At 40.3% G+C, this 18,414-nt stretch overlaps 2 protein-coding genes across 21 annotated transcripts in view; both read right to left on the minus strand.

Moving 5' to 3' along the window:
* The window catches only part of znf143a (zinc finger protein 143a), a 705,859-nt gene that overhangs the window by 596,169 nt on the left and 91,276 nt on the right, over positions 1-18,414 (minus strand). The window lies entirely within an intron of this gene.
* pmfbp1 (polyamine modulated factor 1 binding protein 1) overlaps positions 4,505-18,414 on the minus strand; it is a 326,759-nt gene continuing 312,849 nt past the window's right edge. For all 20 annotated transcript variants that reach the window (XR_015496469.1, XR_015496468.1, XM_087262201.1 and 17 more), the window contains one exon: positions 4,505-6,183. Coding sequence is in view for 18 of the 20 variants with exons in the window: in XM_087262201.1 (XP_087118327.1) it covers positions 6,137-6,183 (47 nt within the window). In the remaining 2 variants the exon portion in view is untranslated. The remainder of the gene's footprint in view (positions 6,184-18,414) is intronic.

Genomic DNA, 18,414 nt, shown 5'->3' on the forward strand with positions numbered 1-18,414 from the left:
AGTTTTAACATTACCGGTAATTTGCCGGAATGCTGCGCTGTGCAAAAGAAAGATTGCCGGAAAGAGCGTGTGCACGTCTAGAACATGCTGATGTGAGACGTCTGCTTTAGCCAATCAAAACAGTCAGACGCTTTCACGTCCGCGCGATTTATGAGAATAAAAGCCTTTGAATATTTTTCCAGACACATTTAGCTGCTAGAAATTAGTCAGATCACGTTTATATGTTCATCTTAATGCCAACCGTGTAATTAATTATCGATAAGATGCTTATGATAAGCCGTTGTTTGTTTACCTTCAAGCTTTGCGTGTGCCCATGCAAAACAGCCCATTAGCGCCAGCACACACACATATCATGTACATCTCGACATGCGAAAGTGTTTCTCTGTATGTTTTCATCGGAGTTGTTCACAATACTGATTCATCCACAGAGTTTGAGATGTAGTCAAATGTTTACAAATACAAGCGCAGCCGTTTCAAGAGTTCACACTTAGCTGATGATTGGTAATAAGCTAGTTTGGCATGCTGTCCCGGGAGAGAGCCCCGAGCTCATGAGAGCCTCGAGCCCGGGGCTCCCTCCCGTTGCAGGGCGAGAGGGGAGTTTGAGCTCGGGTAGATCTCGAGAACTCCCCTCCCTCCTGCTGCGTGAGGGTTGCTAAGGTGATGCGTTGCTGACAGAATTGAATTGAATTTGGTGCTAATTTGGATTAGTCAATTTACTTAAGTGTCATGTTTTTGGGAGTGTGGGAGGAAACCGGAGGACCCGGGGAAAACCCACGCAAGCACAGGAGAACATGAACTCCACACGAAAATGTTGACCGTTTGGGTAAATGCCCGTACCGGAGGCATTTTGCTGTGAGGCTGCAGTGCTAGCCACTGGGCCGCCGTGCTGCCCTGTAGACAAAGGAGGAGGCGAAGGGGTGGAAGGGGGGATTCTTCAAGATGAAGATGACTAAAGGTAAGGTGTTTGGTTATTTAGGAGTAGTCTGATTGGTGGTTCGTACATTAGCTTGACTCGGGGCCAGCCGTGTCAATCATAAGCATGTGATCCTCTCGAAATTAGTTTATGAATAAACTTCACTTAGAGCTGATTTCTGGTTAATGATGTCAGAATTTACCGTTATTTTGGAATGGATGTGTTAATGCTCTTTTCCAGAAAAATTCTGTAACGTCCTTGCCTGTGTGAACAACACTTTTTTAAATTTACCGGTAAAGTCATTCCAGAAATTTTCCATATATTTACCGTTATCACTGTGTGAAAAGGGCTTAAGAAAACTTTGATCATTTACATTTAGAGTACATTTAGGGTCTCTCTCCTGTTGATGTATATATGAAAGAGAACTTGTTACACATACTGTTAGCTATATGGAATGCATAAAACTTTGAAGCTCAACATCTCAAAATCATTTAGAATGCAGATAGAACCTTATAACTCCAAGGTGACGAAATGTCTTGATACCTCAGACTGTTGATGGTTTTGATGATTTTTCCTTTACCAAATTTGACTGATTACTGTGAATCTTGGGTCCATACAGGTTCCAATAGGTCTTCTGCAGTATTTGAGGATGCAGTTCAACAGATGATTCATCGGAAAAATCGACCTTCTGCCACTTTTCCAAATGATCAACTAGAAGTCTGGTTATTATGTGTTGCTTTTACAACTGGGGTCAACGACAAGACTTTTGTCAGGTAATGTGTATATATAGTTATAGATATGTATATGTAAATATGTATATGTAGAAGCAGTGATGGAATAGACTGATTTCACATGGCCGCCATTTTTAAAAGCGAAGTCGAGGCTGCGGTGAGAAGAAACCTGGAAGTATCGTTGGGAGTTGCATAGGAACGTTGTGTACTTGACTGAATATCTTATCAGCGAAGATAAAGTGACACAAATGTATTAGTCTACCGCCTTTAGAGTGACCCGAAGGTCCGTTCTGAATGAATGGTGTAAATAAAAAGGGATATCAGAGCCTATTTTCAGCTAAGTTCAGGGAAATGGCACTAGTGAACTAACGTTTTCTTTTCCAAACACACGTTTCAGATGCCATTTATCAAACTCGAGTTAATAAACTGATTCTTTCACTATATTAGACTTGTCACGAAACTGAATTAGAAGAAAAAAACGCCAATTCCCGCTAACATTTAAGACATTGCCATTGTGTCTGCTTGACGACTCGACTGATCTTCACGGCTGCAGTCTCAGTGTATCTGTGTTTGCACTGGGTGAAGAGCGGTAAACTGAGTGCAAACACAGATACACAGAGATTGGAGTGCGAAGCAGCCGTGAAAATCAGTCGAGTCATCCCTGATCAGCGGTGCTTCAATGTTAGCGGAAATGGCCATTTTTAAAACTTCAGTATTGGGACAACACTATACAGACAACACGAGGGTGTGCTACAGAGGACTGCAGTGTTTTATTGCTCACCGGTTTACATAGGCTGAAGCAGGAAAGCGTCCCCACAGTGTTTAACTGGTGCCATGAACTGAAGCCTAGGAAGACACTTGAGCATATTACTCTTACAGAGATTGTGATGTTGTTTGATGCCTAATATGCTTTTATTTGTTTAAATTAAACTTACTGTATAATATTAAAGTGATGTTTACACCATATCTGCATTTTAAAATCTCAGCAACAGCAGGAGGTTTGTAGTCCACAGCATGTTGCTGCAATGTTTACATTGCTGGTCCTATACTTCCCACCACAGCCTCGCTTTGGTACTTTAAAATGGCGGCCGCGTGAAATAAGCCTATAAGTGATTGTTATATCTGTATGTTCATCTCTTATTTAAAAAAAGGCAAGCATGTAACATGACTGCAGTAATCACAGATAATTCACCTATAATGCTGTTTGAAGAGTCACATTATTGTTGTTATTTTGGAAGAAACCCACCCCTAGATGAGTGTGAAAATGAGCCGTGCCAGGATCAACAGTGCTAGTCCAATGCATATGACCCACATATTATTTACGCCATTGTTCACCGTCCTTCCTCATTATTTACGACATAATCACAACCTTGTTTTGCATGTGATTACCATTGTGTGTAGCTCCAGGGCACCATTGTGTTCGTTGCGCCTGTTTGGCTAGATCTGGCCTTAAAACCCGGCGCTCAGGGAAACGCACAGGATTAATAACAATTATCGGCATCCTTTGCTTTCTACCGGCAGCTTTAGTGTTGCTTATTGACTTTTGTCTATTGATTTCACCACTTGTCACTTGGGGTTCAACTTCCATTGACTCGAAACACTTGAAACAAGTCCTCTCGTTCACTTGACACACTTCACACACACTCGGCGTAGGTGAGCAAAACACACTCCATGCATGAAGATCTGACATTGAGATCTGAAACAGAAAAAGCACGTGCTTGACGTGTAAGGAAAATAGATGTTTTGCTGATGTTTTCATCATTCACTTAGATGGTTTCAAATAAAGCAGCCGAATACACACACGTATCACTTTTATTGACTGATTTTCCAGAGCTGGAAATACACAATCATAGTGAATAAGGCATTATTGAATCATTTAAAAGCGCTATTAATGTTGCCGGCTGACTGATATGACACATCAATGAAATCTTTTCATTGCCTTCCACCGTAAAATCCATTAAAATGTTATATATTAGGCTTAGAAGACGTCATTCATAGAAGATATCATTCATAGAAGACGTTATTGTATGATTGATAAATGTACAAATGTTCAGTTATGTACTGTTTACCTTTTCTAAACCACAAGCTTTGACACTGAAACTTTGGCTGCCTTCGAAATTTACAACCCCATTCATCTCTCTAGACTACAAATGTAGCTATAATGAAAATTCACAGTAGATTGTTCATTAAATATGAAGGATTGTATGTCAACAAGACACAAATAAATCAGCAGCTGATGTCAGTTTATGAATGAGCACGAGGAACATCAGCACTTAGTTACTTAGTGCAGAGGCATTCTGAAATCAAATCAACACAGATGAGGTGTGGGGAAAATAAGAAGTGAACACGTCACTATTTTTTTTTCAGAATACACATTTCTAAAGGTGCTGTTGACTTGAAATTTTCCCTGTAGGTTGGTAACAACTAAAGAAATCCATATATGCAAAGACATCAAAACTAGTTAATTTACAAATGATGTAAAATGAAATGATGCAGGGGAAAAGTATTGAACACATGAAGAAAGGGAGTTGTAGAAAAACATGGAAAGCCCAGACAGCAGCTGAAATCTCTCAGTAGTTCTTCAGCAACCCTCTGCCCTTCACCTTTGTAAATGAATATTAGCTGCATAAGATGAACTCAGAGTAGACATTTCAGCAAGACGATAATCCAAAACACAGTCAAGGAGACTTTCAAATGCTTTCAGAGAAAGAAAATCAAGCTGTAGAATGGCCCAGCTAATCACCTGACTTGAATCCAATAGAAAATACAAAATAAAACTCAGGTTTAAGACCCACAGAACAGTTTTTTTTACACCGTTTGTTACCACGACTGGGGTGGAGTGACAGGAGACAACAGGAGGTAAGATCCAATATGCAGGTTTATTCAATGTCAGGCAAGCAATGGTCAAATCAGGTGCAAACGGGTATATGAAGGCAGTCCAGAATCATCGTCAATATAACAGGCAATAGGTCGAAATGCAGGCGGCTAAACAAGATAACAAAGGTACAAGGCTAGGATCGAGACACGGAGAAACAAGACAGGGAACCGCGTTGCAATGTTACACTAGGAAAACAAGACTCGGCAAACTGGAAGCGTGAATGAGTGGCTTATGAATGGAATGAAATCAGTCTGTGAACAAGGCTCAGCTGGTGATGCAATCAGGATAGATGAATGAACAGACGTGTGTGTTTGGGAGCAGTGCATGTATGAATGTGTAGTCCTGGGAAAAGCGGAAATGTAGTTTAGAGAGTTCATGTAAAAACCAGCGATCCTCTGGGAAGCGATCGCTGGTTGTGTGACACTGTTGAAGTCTTTGAAAGAATCACACCTGAGCAATGCATGTGACTTCATTCTCCATATGAGAGGCGTCTTTAAGCTGCCATCACCAAAAAGCCTTTTATTTAAACTTTTAAATACGATTCGGTAGTTCACTTTTTCTCCTTGAGTCATTCCATTGTAATTACGTAACTAAATTTTCAGATTTTTTTTGTTGTGTTTTGTTTTATGTGTGTATTGTTTGTTTGGGTTTTACCAAAATAGGATTTAATTCCATGTCAACAGCTCCTTTGCGAATGATATTCCCAGCAAAAAACATGGCATGTTCAATACCTATTTTCCCCGCAGTAATCATTTCCCAGGCAAGCTCCTGAATACTTCAAATCGCTAAATTCAACACAACTCATCTGGCGGCCACGTCATATTAAGTGGCCTTAATAAACTGTAGTTTTACATTAATCATTTAGTACAATACACCTATATAGATATTATTTAAAAAAATTCCTGCATGTAATTAACTTCTATATTTACCCAATTGACCCATTTACGTACAAAATAAATACATTCCTTACACCTTAGCCCACCCTTAAACCTACTTGTAGCATTAACACTACCCCCCCTAGCACCATAATTGTTGTATAATACAAAATGAACACAATAACTAAATATTTGAAGCAAGTACCAAGTAATTACGGTCATTCATTATAAAGTGGGACCCTTATGTGCAATGAATGTGGATTACACCATTCTGATGACCATAATGTTGGGGATTTATTAAATGTTTTTAATGCACACTGTCAATGCAATGATTTGATTGGCTATTTGAGTCATAAGGTCAATTATCAGCAATGTAATAACTCAATGAGGTGTGACACACTGGTTTGAGTCTCGGCTGCTCCCTGTGTTGGCGTGGGTTTCCTCCAGGTGCTCCAGTTTGCCCCACAGTCCAAAGACATGCGCCATGGGTGAATTGGATCAACTAAATTGGCCGTAGATTGTAAGTGTGTGTGAATGAGTGTTTCCCAGTACTAGGTTGCAGCTGAATGGGCATCCGCTGTGTAAAACATATGCTGGAATAGTTGCCGGTTCATTCCGCTGTGGTGATCTCTGAAATCGAAGGAAAATGTATGAATGAATGAATGAATAACTTAATGAGTATGTGATCATGAATAGGTCCCAGAGTCGGTTTGTTTGCAGAAAATGGTTCCCATCCAAGTCAATCCAAGCACACAGGAAGTGCTTCGTCTTCCTCTGCCTTCATCACTGTAAGAAGCAGACAACATACAGCGTTATTTACAGCCACCTCATAAACAAGCTCATTACTGATTCAATGGGCTCCTCCAATTAACTAAACGACGGTTACATCCAGACACGCTCGTCATAATTACACTAATGTACATCAGCAAATACATTCTCCCATGTAAACCAGCTTCCATATTCAAACACCATCTCTCTCTCTCTCGCTCTTGCTGGCTTTGGCTTCCTCCCATAATTCTTGAGTTTGACCGCTGATGCATTGAAGACGAAAGGTCAAAGGTGGCTGACAACATCTCTGCCATGTTCTCCAAATATAATGAGCGCTCTCCTTCTTCAACCGTTCATCAAGGTTTTTAGTCGAGCCGTGGAAAACAAATCCAGCTTATTAGTCTCCTTTTTAAAAACTGTGTGTCTCTGTGGCTGCATGTAAATTTCACCCTTTATTTAAAGAGAAAAATCACCGTATTCCCAGAACTCTTCGCTGTCTGCCGTGGACAGCTTAGCATATACAATGGGCTTGTCGGTGACTTCAGCGGCATGGCTAATGCGAGACCTTTTGCGCCGCTTAATTCCGGGAGGATAAACAGGCTCGCGCATGCAAAATTATTCAAACACACAGATAATTAGCCGGGGAAACAATCAGCAGTGTGAATAATAATCCTCAGCGGTAGACATTACAACTTTCTGAGCGCGAGAATAAGACGGATGTGAGTACCTTGGGCATGAGCTTATCAAATAAAGCTCGGTAAATGTACCCTGAATGAAATGAGTCAATCATTTTAATGTGCGAGAGAAGCCCCGAGGAGAACAAATAAGCAATCACTACATCACGCCGGGCGAGCAAATGAACCTGCTGCACAATTAGGCAGGGTCACATTCGGCGAGGGCTGCGAGCTCTCCATGTGCTAATGAGCTCCTGTGTATGTCAGGGGGAAGGGGGATGGAGAGAGACAGCTACAGACTGAATAAAATAAAGCCTACAACTACGGCACTTATGGTGGTGTAGGTAGCGCTTCATTAAGGACACTTTCACACCACAGCTTTGGGTGCAAACTCGAGTCCATTTGACGTCAGATTTGGGTTCATTTAGATCCGAGTTCCCTTCAAAGGGTTTTCGGTGGTGTAATTTATTTAAACTAAGTTTATGGTTCAAAGATGGTAGGAACACTGTCAGTCCTACGTTATGGAAGTGAACCATTAATGCTAGTGCTGTATTGTACATTTGAAGTCAGAGTGAACCAGAAGTTGCTAGAAAGAGACTATTACAGACTGAATTTAAAAAAAGCCTGAAACTACGGCACTTAGGGTGGCTTCATTTAGGACACTTTTCCACCACAGCTTTAAGTGAAAACCCAAGTCCATTTGACGACAGATTTCGATCTAAACAGCTGCCGACTTCTCTTCAAAGGGTTTTCTGGGGTGCAATTTATTTAACTCAGTTTATGGTTCAAAGATGGTTGGAACACAATCTGTCCCACATTATAGAATTGATCCATTAATACTATTGTGCTGTATTGTGCATTGGAAGTCAGAGTAAACCGGAAGTTGCTAGAGAGAGACTGAATCAAAAAAGCCTGAAACTATGGCACTTAGGGTGGCTTAATTTAGGACACTTGCACTACAGGTTTACGTGCAAACTCGAGTTTATTTGACGTCAGATTTGGATATAAACTGCAGCCGAGTTCTCTTTAAAGGGATTTCGAGGTGCAATTTATCTAAATTCAGTTTGGTTCAAAAATGATAGGAACACGATCTGTCCCATGTTATGGAAGCGAACCACTAATACTAGTGGTGTATTGTGCATTTGAAGTCAGTGTGAGCCAGAAATTACTAGAGAGAAATCGTTACAGACTGAATTAAAAAGCCTACAACTATGGCACTTATTGTGGTGTAGATATCACTTCATTAAGGACACTTTTACACCACAGCTTTGGATGCAAACTCAAGTCCCTTTGACATCAGATTTTGGTTCATTTGGATCTAAACAGCTGCCGAGTTCTCTTTCTGTGTCGAGTGATCGGTGCCTGTCTTGCTTGTAGTCGTGCATCTGCATGCTGTTTGTGTTGCTCTGCAATAACACTTCTCAAACGCTAGCTTGCAGTGAATTTTTATGTTCCTCTATGTCGGTTGTCGGGTGTTTTTTTTGTTTTGTTTGTTTTTGAATGCTACCTTAATGCACAAGTAGTTAAAACTTGCTCATTCTGAGGCAGCAACCAGCAGACATGAAAGAAATTTAATCATAAGGTAAACACAAAACAGAAGTTTCCATCTAAATCTCCTCCACGAGACTCGGCACTTGTAAACAATTGCTCCATCGCGCTCGTGGCTTTTAGCACCACCCACACTTGTCACAGCTACCAAGCCAACCAGTCGCAGAGCTTGCGCTACGCGTCGTTGCAATGTGTGGTTACAATTTTGAAGAAGTGTGCGTCAGTGCCAGTGAAGGCGATGATTATGCGACCGCATGAAGGCTGCGCCGGACCATACATGTGCGGTTGCTGCAGAAGAATAAATCAGCCTTTAGTCCCTGATTATCAGGGTTCACCACAGCAGAGTGAATCGCCAACTATGGCATAGGTTTTACGCAGTGGATACCCTTACAACCCTTTCCCAGTACTGGGAAACACTCATTCACTTTCGCATTCTCACACACACACTCATTCACTACGGCAAATTTCGTTTATCCAATTCACCTATGCCGCATGGCTCTGGAATGTAATGCTGCGTTCACATCAAACGCGGAAAAAGCATCAAGCGCAAGTGATTTACATGTTAAGTCAATGCAGTGAATAGACATCATACGGCGCAATATGTGCAAATGAGGCAGCGCGAACTGAACTTCTGTAGACATTCGCGCCGCGTTAACCAATCAGGAGCTTTTTCTTGTAGGGGCGTGATTATAATGTAGCACCTGTTGTTGCTGAATCCTCCTGCAGACACCGCACAACAGTTTATCGAACTGGGCTCAGCTCAGTCGGAAGCACAGCTGAAAGCTTTCATCATCCAGGTTAAGTTTCTGGAAGAGTTTATGAACTCACAGAGCTGGGGGGCCCTCAGAATGAATCTAGTGGACTCAGACACGGCTCCAATTGAATCAGCGGTGTTTTTCAGTCTTCCTAAAGCACATAAACACGGCTATTCTCAAAATAAAATCCATGTTAGCCATTTAGCAATGAAGATAGAGTCACCGGGCAGACAAGCCCTGCCCATCACGCAAGTCCGTGTGTAGTGTGAAGTGAATTTGACACACGAATGAAGTAAACTTAAAATGTTCATTTGTCTATTCACGCACAAATAGCATGATTTATCCGTGTGTGTGTCTAGTGTTAGCACAGCATAAAGGAAACCAGAGGAAACTTACACCAACATGGGGAGAACATGCAAACTCCACATAGAAATGCCAACTGACCCAGTCGGGACTCAAACCAGCGACCTTCTTGCTGTGAGGTGAAAGTGCTAACCACTAAGCCACCATGCCACATACACATTTGTTTTTTTCAAATAAAAAGTTAATCCTACTCAGTTATGAGTACCTACTGCAAATACGTTTTGTTATGCGCAATTTCAAAATTTATGCCCATCTTGGCTTTTCCAGTAGGCATTTTTGTTAATAAAATATTCCAAATGCGCATAAAGATAGCTGGGTGGAAACGGGCACCATAGGCACCTTTCAGGCAACTAAATGGCCAAAATAATAGATTTCCTACTATTAATTGAAATGGTGTTGTGTAAACGCTCTTTAGACTCCCCTATTGCAGCAATGACAATCCTTGAAGTGCTTCAATTTCTATTTTGCATGTCAATGTGGACGCGACGTGACTGAACGCTCATTAAATGCTGTCCGTTGTGACCAAATATTGCACAGTTGATGTCACCCAGTCTGCCTAGGCTCTTACCAAAGATCTCACGTTGTGCAATGTGACAAGCAACAATTATAAAAGACCCCAAAAAAGCAGCTTCCATGTGAAAACAGCCAAAAGTCAGCCTGCTATTAAGATAAAGATGACAGCGGATGAGCTGTGCCTGACAGACAGACAGTCAGTAATAAGGGCAGTTAGCGGCAGACAAACACTCAGGTACGTCGGCTTCGCCACGAGGCAACCCAACAGGCCCCATGGCGCAGGCTTTCAAAGCAAAGTCAAAGTTATTAAGTATTCAATCATATAAAAGGGAGAGGAAGGCGTGAAAGGTTGCGGACCAAAGCACTTTTGCTCCAGTGCATTAAGAGGCTATGCAGGCGCTCCAAGACTGCGTGAAAAGAAATAGATTGCCTCCCCAGAAGATGGCAGCTTCCCTGTACACCCCCCTTCTCCTTTTTTTTTTTCTTTAATAACTGCAATCTGCTGTGAAAATCTAATCCCAAGTACCATTTACGTTGCACCCAGATAACTTCTGCTTGGAAAAGCGTACAATATGAATATTTCATTCCCTGATATCCAAATAAACATGGCAGGCTTTCCATCAATCAGGGAACGCTGCAAGAAGTGAACTGGAAACTGGAAATTGCTAATGAATAGCAAGGTTTGGGTAGGGGGGGGGAGGTTGAACATGTCTTGTAAAAGCATCTCTGTTTTATTTCTCATGGAAAAAAAGAAATGTATGCATTAGTGAAAAAGCTCTGTGATAAACATCCCTCCCCGTGGTCGTGATCAAGGCCTGCCATTAAACATGACCCTCTTCCACAACACCGCCGGTCTCTTCTGATGGAGCGACTCGGGCTATTATAAGTTATTTATCACAACAAATCAAGCAGGGATACTGTTGTGTATTTACAGGCATCCAAAGAATCAAGCCCATCTTCGGTCTGTGCATACACAGCACATGTTGGCTGGCTTTGGGCTGTATGTCAGGTCTCTGCAGATTTGTAAGGCCACACCTGTCCTAAGAGCTCCAGTAATGACACTTAATGAAAGCTGGGAATCCATGCATGCAGAAGGAGCCCTGCGTCCGTCATAAATAAACCAAAAGCCCACAAGCCATTTCCTCGGCTATCTATTTATTTTCTATTTACTCTCTGCTGGAGTCCTGAAGGTACTCTAAGAACTCCTAGAAGAACATTAAGCGAGCTTCGCTTTGGTGTTTTAACTTTGCAAATGGACAAGTGTGTGCAATCTGGAAGCCCGGTCCCATCACTGAATAAAAAAATAAAAAAATAATCATAAAAAAAAAAATAATTATAAAGTCAGAATTGCGAGTTATAAATGAGTTTCCTGTTATGAATTCTGACTTAATAACTCGCAATTCTGATTTAATAACTTGGAATTTTGACTCAATAACTTATATTTGCGACTTTATAACTCAGAATTCTGACTTAACTCATAATTGTGACTTAAGAACTCGGAATTCTGACTTTATTACTCAGAGTTGCGACTTTATAACTTAGAATTCTGACTTTACAACTCGCAATTCCGAGTTTATAGCTAGCAATTCTGACTTTATAACTTGGAATTATGACTTAACTCATATTTGTGACTTTATAACTCAGAAGTCTGACTTTCAACTAGCAATTCCGAGTTTAAAACTAGCAATTCTGACTTAATATCTTGGAATTATGACTTAACTCATATTTGTGACTTTATAACTCGGATCTCTGAATTTAAACTTGCAATTCTGACTTTATAACTCAGAATTCTGTCTAAATAACTGATAATTGCGACTTTATAACTTGGAATTCTGACTTAATAACTTAGAATTCTGACTTAACTCATAATTGTAACTTTATAAGTCGGAATTCTGACTTAGCTCGCAATTCTGACTTTATAACTCGCAATTATAACTCAGAATTCTGACCTTATCACTCTGAACCTCTGACATTTTATAATATTTCTTTTACATAGATTTTTTTTAATAGATATATAATTCTGACTTAACTCGTAATTGTGACCTAATACCTTGAAATTCTGACTTTATAACTCACAATTCCGAGTTTAAAACAAGCAATTCTGACTTTATAACTTGAAATTCTGACTTAATACCTTGGAATTATGACTTAACTCATATTTGTGACTTTAAAACTCGGAACTCTGACTTTAAACTCGCAATTCTGAAAAAAAAAAAAAAAAAAAAAAAAAATATATATATATATATATATATATATATATATATATATATATATATATTTTTTTTTTTATTCAGTGGCGGGAACAGGCTTCCATGTGGATATAAAAATAAAGTTCTCTAACCAGACTCCCTAGTTTTTTGCAATTCTGCGATTGCTGAATCCAACACAAAATCAACAAAAAATCATGCATTTTTGGGATCCTGCAAAATTATTAATTGAATGCTAAATAATTGCAAAAAATATTTAAAAAATCATAAAACACCCTACTTCAAAACCATATAATCAAAATATTTTTCTTTCAGTTTGCAGTAAATTGTTTTACATGTCTTATAGACGTTGCATATGCAGCGCACTTGATGTCTTTGAGTGTCTCCCAAAAAAGGACGTCTCACCTGCACCCTCACAATCATTACATTATATTATATTACATGGAGGGAGGGAGTGGTCGGGGGGATTGTTTTGCAGCCTGTGCAGTAAGCTACGGTGGCCGGAAGAACAACATTACAAAGTGTGAAACACTTTTTACAAAGCTGGAGACAAAATTTACATTTTGGAAAACATTATTACCTATCATAAGACACAATTACATAGGAAAAAGGATTTTACTTTGGACAAAACATATTAACATTTTAGAAAAAACATAATAAAATTAAGACGCAAAACACTTTTACCAGTCCTGAAACTAGTCCATAATGACAGATTCTTTATGGAAAGGGAATGTACCACACATGATCTTTACTTGAAAAATGTAGTGAGCTAAGCTATTAGCTACTTTACTTAAAATGTAGCTTAACTACTCTAAAAGCTACCCTCTGGGATATATAGCAAGGTAATCGAAAAGCTACTTGGCAAAAGTAGCTTAGCTACATAAGTGATTTTTACAATTTTCATTTTTAAATTGAAGGTCAATTATATATTGGTGATCAATAAAACTGTCATTGAAACATATGAAGCATAATAGTTCAGTTCACTTATTTACTGTAAATAATATGCTGTGCTAAACAGAAACACATTATAGTATGTGACAGCAAACACATAAAAAATCCAATAAAACCAGGTGTTACATATTTAAATACTATAGTAATTTATAGTACAGGCAAATATTAAGAAATAAACATTATTTAGTCTATATATTTACAACTCTTCATTAATAAATTACACTAGAAATTGCAGTATCATTACTAACTATCAGAAACTAATAGTAATTACCATAGTATACTTTAGCCTTCACTACAGTATACAACTATATGACTCCTATGCCTTAGTCATCTTTCTATAAGGCAATTTCTCGTGTTGGTTGATGACGTCACAGCAAGAGCAAGAGGTGGCAGTAATACACCGAAAAGTTTGTTGTCGACCGTAAAACAGGAAGAAGAAGAAATCATCATTCTCAATCCATCATAGGGATTTACTTTCATTGGCTAGACACTGGCCTTACAGCTCTGTGAATGTCGGTGCGGTCACTTATTGATCCGCAATCGGTAAATGCAGCTTGTGTGGACACTACTGCGCTACTTCACTTATAAAATAGTTTTGCTACTGAAAAGCTTTTTGATTTAGAAAGTAGCAACGCTACCGCCATGCTACAGAGAAATGTAGTTAAGCTAGTAGCGTCACTACTTGTAGCAAAGCTACTGCCCAACACTCGTTACATTAGAACAACAAGAATTAGTCCAAGACACTCGAAAAATTTGAAAAATTTAAAAAGCCTTTATTCACATGGCTAAATCTCTAAAAACCTACGATCTAGGTCTATGCTGAATTTATGATGATAGTAGACTTTGTTTGTTAAATTATTTGAGTGCCATTTGAGATGTTTAAATCATGTGACCGTAGTACTCAAAAGAGACTCTTGCCGCACCTGATCACTGTTACCCTGATGAAGGCAGACTCTTGCCGAAACACGTAAGCTGCGTCCCAAATCGCATACTTATGCACTATTTTACGCCATTTTGTAGTATAAATAGTGTAAGTAGTGTGTTCACATTGAAAACTCTCAAAATAATAAGTGCACTTTAATTACCTGGATGATGCACTCATTCAGCCGCTAAAATGAAGTGTGTAATGATGGACACTTCACGCACTAAACGACCGCAGGTTTGCTTACGTAGCGGAAGGGGCGGAGCGATCGGACGCACGTGTTGAATAACTTTATTTATTTTGGATAGTGAAAGCAAAATTCTCCTACGAGAGTGATTATAGCGCCTCCGGATGGTAAATGCGGCAATCCTCACGGCAGGTATTACTTGATAATTCAGTCGTTTATTTCACTGATTTGCAACAGTCAAACGTCATCAGGGAAACGGTTTGAATTTCCGCTTAGTAAAAAAACATTAGTGTGCCATTTGGGACAGCACTACATACATATACTATCCTGTTGAGTGTGTAAGTGCATAAGTACATAGTGCATGAGTGCATAGTGTATAGTGTGCCATTTGGGACGCAGCTGTAGGTTTTTAGAGATTTAGCCATGTGAATAAAGGCTTTTAAATTTTTCACATTTTTCGAGTGCCTTGGACTGATTCTTGTTGTTGTTTTGATGAATCCCTTACCCAAAGAGCACCGACCAAACATTTGAGTTACCCCAGAGCGCTTTTTGTTTGTTTTTTCTCGTTACATTAGATTTGAAATGACACTTCAAATATTGGCTACTGGTTTTCATTTAGTAAAAATGTCCAGCAAAGGTCTCCAGTGTACTTAACGAACTATAAAATGTGTGTTGGTAGCATTTCACACTATTGTCGCCATATGCTATGGGCTATATGCACACAGACTTTTAATTTTTAGCCAGGCAGCCCAAGGGCTTCTGGTGAACTCTATTTCCATAACAAAATTGTCACGTTTAAGATCTGATTTTAAAAATCAGCCATCTTCACTGCTGTTAGATATAGGATATGAGGTGGGTCTCAGACAAGAAGCACTGCATTAAATACCATTTCCCTCCACCATATCTTTAATCTATGACAGTTTTTTTTTCCTCTGTATTTTTTAATGGTATGTCTGCACTAGCCTGCTGCTACTGACGGCGCTAGTGGTTACAACGGTCTTTCATCTCGAAATTAAAAGTAGTTGGCATTTCTATGTGGAGTTTGCATGTTCTCCCCATGTTGGCGTGGGTTTCCTTCGGGTGCTCAGGTTTCCCCTACAGTAAATTGTCCGTAGTGTATGACTGTGAGAGTACGGGTGTTTCCCAGTACTGGGTTGCAGCTGGAAGGGCATCTGCTGCGTGAAACATATGCCGGAATAGTTGGAGGTTCGTTCCACTGTGCCAACCCCTGATAAATAAGAGACTAAGCCTGAAGGAAAACTAATGAATTTTCAAGTGAACAGTTACTTTAAAATGGCAAGCATCTATGTATTACTAGTCAGGACTCTTTCTGTTGTAACAATGGAAGATTATTCAGCGCCTCTTCGACTTTTCTTTGAATAAATCTCCTGAAGTGATCTGGCTCTGTGAAGCGAGGCCCTAAGCAGGTCTTTGACTCTCCTGCTCTTTCTCCATCATCAATAATGCAATGGCGTGGCATGTGGAGCAGGTTCTGGACCTTCAGAACAAACAGGCAGGAGAATGGATTGAACCCTGCAGGCTGGGCTCATCAGCGCACGGTCAACATGGCCTCGATGATTGGCTTCAGACCAGCCAAAAGTTCTCCAATCATGTCTCAAACTTTTTTCCTTTCCAATTTCACAAGTGTGAATCAGATCAGACCCTATTACAGAGCATAAGCCTGTACCTACAGAGCCCGGATCATTCCGCCGCGAGAGGACAGGCACTCCAGAATGAGATGGCTAATGGTGACATGGACCTTCAACTGTGGTTATAGGACACCTTTTCTCTGCATCTGATAGAAATACCGACCTAATCACAACAGAGACGCTCTCGCGGATGCTATGCATGAGTATGGGTTAACAGAGAATGGAGAAAGAGCGAGGAACAAAATAATGAAAGGGAGAGCTGTGATAGGAAACGGCCAGCACCGGGTCATCCAGGAATTATAAGAGGAGAAGATGAAAGATCAAACTGGACAGGTGATTCGAGGAAAAACCTGCAAATAAGCTCGGTTTCCATGCAAGATTATAGAGGACAGAATGGGCTACAGCCTGTTTACCATGAAGGTCAATGCTAATATGCATTCAATAAAGGCTGCAACTGTGAGCGGTGGTTACCATGATATTCTGTTATATCAAAGAAAATGGAGAGATATTCAAATGCTACATGGAGATACTATACAAGTGCTACAGCTATCATAAGAAATAATTTTCTGCAGTATGAAATGTTAAACAAAACACATCTACTTAATAGTTAATGCAAAAAAACTGATTAAGTGAAGTTTATTCATAAACTAATTTCGAGAGGATGACGTGTTTATGATTTATCACAGCTGGACTCGAATTTGCTAATCAGTATCTTCCAATCATTCGAGACCCAAGCTACTATAAATAACCACAGTTTTCAATTCACTTGATCTTCGTTTGGAAGAAACCCCCCTCCTCCCCTTTTCCTCCTCTTTTACCTCTGACTGGGCGACACGGCGGCCCAGTGGTTAGCACTGCGAGCCCCACAGCAAGAACACCGCCAGCCCTGGCCCCCCAGGACCGGTGGCGTTTCTGTGGTTTCTGTGAGGAGTTTGTATGTTCTCCCCATGTCCGCGTGGGTTTTCCCCGGGTGCTCCGGTTTCCTCCCACCATCCAAAGACATTCAATATACATAAAAACCAAGCATTTATCTAACCCTTGTGTTCCCTTAGCTACAGCAGCGGGGGAGTTCTGAGATCCACCGAGCTCAGGCTCCCCTCTCGCTCTGCCAAACAGGAGGAAGCCCCGGACTCGAGGAGTCCTTGAGCTCGGGGCTCTCTCCCGGGACAGCATGCCAAACAAGCTTTTATAAATCATCAGCTAAGTGTGAACTCTTGAAAAGGATAGTAACAGAAAGTCACAAAAGATATACTTGAAAAATATAATTAAATGGGTCATATGATGTTCCATATGATGGCTTAGGGGTTAGCACTGTCACCTCACAGCAAGAAGGTCGCTGGTTTGAGTCGAGTCCTGGCTAAGCCAGTTGATGTTTTTGTGTGGAGTTTGCCTGTTCTCCCCATGTTGGCGTGGGTTTCCTTCAGGTGGTCCGGTTTCAACCACAGTCCAAAGACATGTTTTACAGGTGAATTGGATTCACTAAATTTGTCGTAGTGTAGGAGTGTGTGTGTGTGTGTGTGTGTGTGAATGTGAGAGTTGATGGGTGTTTCCCAGTGCTGGGTTGTGGCTGGAAGGACATCTGCTGCGTAAAACGTATGCTGGAATTGGTGGTTCATTCCACCGCGTCAAAACCTTCTCCACCAATCAGGTTGGCACTTTTGTTCACGTGCACGGAGCTGCTGAAGTTACAGTAAACAGCACTCGGAGGCGCTCAAGCGCAAAACTGTCAATGCGAGCGCAAGAAGATGCCCAGAGGCGATATGAACGTGGAGCTGCTTATTGCTCTGGTGAACAATAATCATTTCTTCATCGCTAAAGCTGCTACTTGAACCATCCATAGCACCAAGCGTGTCAACTTGGTCTCCTTTTTCTGTGATTCAAGCGGGTGTCAGAAGCTAAAGTTGTGTAGAGCCATCTATCGTCAAGGAGTGATTTTGCATACTCTTCTGCTCGATGCCAGTGAAAATCACTCGTTTCTTTAAATGACGCTTTTGTGCCTGCTGTTTTGTGTGTTGGTGTGCATGATCACATTGGAGTACTTTATTTAGTCACAAGGTGCTAAACGTTGACCGAAAACACCGAGTAAAAAATGACCCAGTGTGGAAGGGCCTTTATTCAGATCCTTCAAAACTGCTTTAATGCCTCCCTGGATTTTTTAATGCTCAATACTAAAATTTCCTCACAATATGGTTGTAGACTAAATCACACCTTCTGTTTCATGTCAAAAACAACCTAAAATCTGGATACTCATAAAAGTCTCAATGGACGTATACAGTTAAAGTCTAAATTATTCGCCCTCCTGTGAACTTTTTTTTTTTTTTTCAGATATTTCCCAAATTATGTTTAACAGAGCAAGGAATTTTTCGCAGTGTGTCTGATAATATTTTTTCTTCTGGAGAAAGTCTGATTTGTTTTATTTCTGCTAAAATAAAAGTATTTTTTTATTTTTTAAAAGCTATTTTAAGGTCAAAATTATTAGC

The sequence above is a fragment of the Danio rerio genome, chromosome 7 (genome assembly GCF_052040795.2).
Source record: "Danio rerio strain M-AB ecotype USA chromosome 7, GRCz13ab, whole genome shotgun sequence".
Taxonomy (NCBI): Eukaryota; Metazoa; Chordata; class Actinopteri; order Cypriniformes; family Danionidae; genus Danio; species Danio rerio.